Source organism: Micropterus dolomieu, linkage group LG06, assembly GCF_021292245.1.
Source record: "Micropterus dolomieu isolate WLL.071019.BEF.003 ecotype Adirondacks linkage group LG06, ASM2129224v1, whole genome shotgun sequence".
NCBI lineage: Eukaryota > Metazoa > Chordata > Actinopteri > Centrarchiformes > Centrarchidae > Micropterus > Micropterus dolomieu.
In genome coordinates, this window is record NC_060155.1 from 275,950 (window position 1) to 281,241 (window position 5,292).

The 5,292-nt window shown below is 42.5% G+C and overlaps 1 protein-coding gene across 1 annotated transcript in view; it reads left to right on the plus strand.

Annotated features, from left to right (window-relative positions):
• LOC123972388 (sickle tail protein homolog) overlaps positions 1–5,292 on the plus strand; it is a 152,445-nt gene that overhangs the window by 133,752 nt on the left and 13,401 nt on the right. Inside the window, exons 15-16 of the mRNA XM_046051873.1 lie at positions 2,115–2,201; positions 4,506–4,695. Of these exons, the coding sequence (XP_045907829.1) occupies positions 2,115–2,201; positions 4,506–4,695 (277 nt within the window). The remainder of the gene's footprint in view (positions 1–2,114; positions 2,202–4,505; positions 4,696–5,292) is intronic.

A 5,292-nucleotide genomic window follows, 5' to 3' on the forward strand; every position in this document is an offset into this window, starting at 1 on the left:
AAACATGGCTTAATAACAATCACATTTAACATAAGCATAAAATTCAGCTTAATAATAACTATCAAGATTATTATTATTAGCTTAGCCTATGGCATTTTGACGGAGCATAAATTAGCCTAGTGGCTAGCGGACTTTTCCACTCCTCATAGCTTAACAAATTACATGTATTATTTATAGTGTGTCTTACTCACCGCTGGTAAAGTCACTGCATCTCCCGACAACACGGTTGAATTTTCAGCCTGAACGTACATTTTCTACAGCAGCTGGTCGTAGTGAGAGCAACAAGCTGGAGGACCGCCGAGTCGTTTTCAGGTGGCAGAAGCGTAGCTCTGCTACTGGGCACATGACGTAAACACGTAAGTGCGAGCCCTCTCGGAACCCATAGAGATTGCATTGCAGCGGCCGCAGCCCGAACAAAACTGCCTTTACATGAAAGTCTATGAGAGAGATCTGGGCGATTTCCAACCAGACTCCCCGGAACACGACTTGACGCTGATTGGACAGCGATATTCAGAGACAAAATGTCTGTCAAAAACAGTCACAGCTAACTAACACTGTGACTGGTAGAAAGTGTGAGAAAAATCTCCTGCCTTTTTACCGGTTTGGCGGTGCGTCGCCCGGTCGCCCTAATGAACAAACCGCCCCTGTTGAAGATACTTGAAGGAGTTTCGTCCATCACCTGACAGACTTCTTCAGTTCTGACTGACTCGTAGGGAAACTCAGCTATTTAACCTCTGTGGGGTCATTTGTGAAGATGACTGACAGCGCTGGTTCATGCTCCTGGCTATGATTTAGGATAATAAACACAGACAGAGATATATTGTTATCACATGTTATGGTATTTGAGCCAAACGCTGTGCACAGCGTGTGGAGGTGATGCGCTGCATGTAAAAACACAATATACAAAAGTATAACACTATTTATTAAGTACATCTTTCAGTGTGCCGTTATGTCACATAAAACAAATCATTTCTTTTAACTCATCAGCAGCCTTGTTAAGTGAGTGGACTGTTTGTGTTGCCTAAATAAATGCTTAAACACAAGCGGAATGCATTTGGTTTACGATCTTTTCAAATGAGGGACAAATTAGGCTATGTACCTGGGTCTTGCATGTATGTGTCCCGCTCATGAGGGGTTTATGTTCCTGCAGAATGGTTATCAAGGGGGTGGAGCTCCAGTGCCCCTTTACGCAGGTACACAGGCACATGTATGTACACGTTTTACCCATCAAACAACATGCTTCAGCTTCACCAAAAAGAACGTCAGTCACACCGAGTTAAATTTCTTTTTGTAGCTTTTCTTTCAGAGTTTGCCTCCTTTTCTTCCTGCAGTCAGCACGTATTAATATTAATGAGGGGTGTTTCACTGACCATTTCTAGGCAACTATGGGCGTTTAAAGGGTCGGACAAGGAGCTGGCTCACATACGCCACATTTCAAGTTGAATGGATTTATAAAGGGAAATCAGTGTAGGATGTGCGTGTGCACGGTTTTGTGGAAAGTTGTCCCGAGCACAGGCCTTCAGAACTGTGGCACTCAAGGGCTGTTGCACCTAAACTTTGGACTGCTCTGCTCTGATTCTGGGAATTCTTTCAAAAGGCAGTTGAAGACACACCTGTTCATACATGTTTTTGGGTAACCTGTATGCACCTGGGGTCACATTCATAAACCTGTGCATGGGAAAAGACTACTAAAGGTTGCATACGGACAAGTCACAGGAAGTGCATGCGCAATGTTTTATAAATCACAATCATTTTTGTGTCTTGAGAGAGTGAGATGAGGGGGGAAGGTCATAGTAGTTCAGTCACATGTGCAGGAGCCTGACTGTGCTATGTTCTGTAAGTAATGGTGAGATGTTGAACTGGATCCTCAGGGAGCCAGTGAAACAGTCTGTGTTATACCATTAGGAGTCATTACACAATAATTAATTTTGTTGCAAACTGCTTTGGTGACATTGTTTTAATGAAACACACTTGCCAATGAGGCACACTGAACTGAAACTGAACTGATTATTTTGAGATGTGTTGTCTTTGAACACGATTCACATGGTATTTTAATATCATGGAGAAACTGTAACAGTTAAAACACAGGTCTGTGTGTTTTGTTTGTGCTGCAGCCTCAGTGGAGCCTGATCCCCAGGAAGACACACCTCCCAAGCTGACTGAGGGGGCGGACTCCACCCAGTTAAAACCCCTGGACACAGGTACAATTCCAGTTCAAGAAGATCAATTCAAGATAAAACTTAGCCATATGCACTAAGGACGTCCCAAAGAAATTTATTATGTAATATCAAGTGTCTACCAGTACAGAGTCCTGCGGTTTCTAAAACTGTACATGGGAAAGTAAAATGTGATGTACGGATAAAAATCTATACAAAATATACGCACAAGAATATTCTGCTTTATAAAACGGTTTCCCTTTATAAATCCATTCAACTTGAAATGTGGCGTATGTGAGCCAGCTCCTTGTCCGACCCTTTAAACGCCCATAGTTGCCTAGAAATGGTCAGTGAAACACCCCTCATTAATATTAATACGTGCTGACTGCAGGAAGAAAAGGAGGCAAACTCTGAAAGAAAAGCTACAAAAAGAAATTTAACTCGGTGTGACTGACGTTCTTTTTGGTGAAGCTGAAGCATGTTGTTTGGTGGGTAAAACGTGTACATACACGCAGTGCCTGTGTACCTGCGTAAAGGGGACACTGGAGCTCCACCCCCTCATAACCGATCTGCAGGAAGGTGCATCCCTCCTGAGAAGTGACAGAGGTGAAAGGGGACACATACATGCTGTACAGGATGACCCAGGTACTAATTTGGAATCCCCCATTTGAAAAGATCGTAAACCAAATGCATTCTGCTTGTGTTTAAACATTTATTTAGGCGACACAAACAGTCCACTCACTAAACGAGGCTGCTGATGAGTTAAAAGAAATACGACTTGTTTTATGTGACAGACAGCGGCACACTGAAAGATCTACTGAATTAACAGTGTTATATTTTCCATAACGTTTTTACAAGCAGCACATCACATCTACACGCTGCGCACAGTGTTGGGCTCGATAAGGCAATGAACATGTGATAATACATGAAAGTACGCACTCTATTTGCTCGACTGACGCAACAAAAACTGTATCAATTTAAATGTAATTTGTCCTTCTGTTCACCTTCTTAATGAGAATAAACTACACTGCATTCTTTGCAGAAACAGATATCTCCGTTTGTGTTTATGATCCTAAATCGTGTTTTTTGTGTGCCTTTTTTTGCCACTTCACACAATCAATCAAACACGGGGTTGTTTATTCAGAAAGGCTTTCATCTGTTTGGCAAATGAACTGATATTATTAGCATTGTTTGCATGGAGGACTGCACATTCTCCCGTCAGATCTGTTTTTTAAAGATCACAACCTCTGCATGGGATGTGGCGTACACATCGTTTATAAATAAGACCTCTGTATTTGTCAGCATGAACAAAATACTGGCACTAAGGCTAAATCCACACTCCTGCTTTTTCTTTTTAAAACGCAGCACATCTGCTGTTTACAGCTGCCATCCAGACTAAAACGCTGAATCCAACCACCTAAAACAGAGAAGTTTGAAAACGCTGATGACCCTGTTTTTGTTTTAAAACTCCACCAACACAATATCTACACAGAAAATACAAATACTAAAAGTAGCATTGGTACAAAAAATGTATAATGTTACTGATTATTATAGTAATATTAATGTAGGACTTGTAGCACCGGATGTTGTGCAGGAACAGAAGGGCAGTAGGCGACTCACAGCCACAGATGCAGACTTCAGAGCCAGAAACACCTGCAGGAAGTGATAGGAGGAGAGAGGAGAGGGACGAGAAAGCACAAGACAACAGGAAAGGAGAGAAGTTGTGTTAGTAACATGCAATAATGGGATAAGAATGCAAGTTCCCCTGCAGTCTAGGCTTATAGCAGCATAATTAAGGGATGTTAAATGTGGAACCTGGTTCCACAGGAGAGGAGCTTGATAGCTGAACGCTCTGGCTCCTAGTCTACTTTTGGAGACTCTAGGAACCACAGGTGCATTCTGGGAGCGCAGTGCTCTGGTGGGGTAGTAAGGTACTATGAGCTCTTTAAGATAAGATGGTGCCTGACCATTAAGAGCTTTGTAGGTAAGAAGAATGATTTTAAATTCTATTCTGGATTTTACTGGAAGCCAATGCAGAGAAGCTAAAACAGGAGAAATGTGAAGAGTGAGACGATCTGCTTCCATGCCCACTGTACGTGAATGGCTTGTCGTTTTAATATAGATGGTGATCAATTCTGATATGAAGCTAAAATGCTGGTGAGGACGGAGATGGTATTATTTTTAACTCTGTTTTCAAATGAAAACGTAGTAGTGTGGATTCAGTGTAAGTGGTTCACTCACTTCCAGCACTGTGTCAGAAAACGGCTTTTAACTAGTGTAACAAAGGACAAGTTTGTGTTTTCCTACAAACCTAAATGACTAAATGACAGCACTGTGATATTTGGACAGCATCCGCTGTGGAGTCATCTCCGTCAGCTGCTCCATCAGCTACTCCATCAGCTCCACCCTCATCTTCTCACAGCATAGAGCGCAGCAGCCGGCCACAGATGGAGAAACCCCGCCGCTCCAGTGTGGACAAGGAGATGAAGCAGAGTCCAGAGAGGGCCCACAAGTCCCCACCTCCTCCTCCTCCACGAAGGTGAGCTAGTTGATCTCAGAGTGAGGATCACCTGCAGACCAGGCTTTCTAAAAGTATAAATCACTCTAATGGATTGTTATTATTAGGGCCCGAGCACGACCGTGTGAGGTCCCTATTGAATTTGCTCGGATTATTAGGGCCCGAGCACGACCGTGTGAGGTCCCTATTGAATTTGCTCGGATTATATATTTTTTTAGGGCCCGAGCACGACCGTGCGAGGTCCCTATTGAATCTGCTCGGATTATTTTTTTTTTTTTTTTTTTTTTTTTTTTTTTTTTTTTTTCTGCAAAGTAGGCCCAAATGACATGGCCTAAACATACTCGAAAACTCACCAAAATTTGCAAACATGTCAGAACCGGTGAAAAATTTCGTATTCTACAAGTTTCGCACATGGGCGTGGCAAAATGACTCGCTAGCGCCACCTTGAAAATTGGAAATGATTAGCCCCTCGTTCACGTTCAACCTACATGTACGAAATTTTCTGGGGACATGTATCGTATCAAGACGCACAAAAAAGCCTCAAGAACCCATAGCCTAAAGTCAACAGGAAGTCGGCCATTTTGAATTTTATGGCCATTTTTGGATGATTTACACACT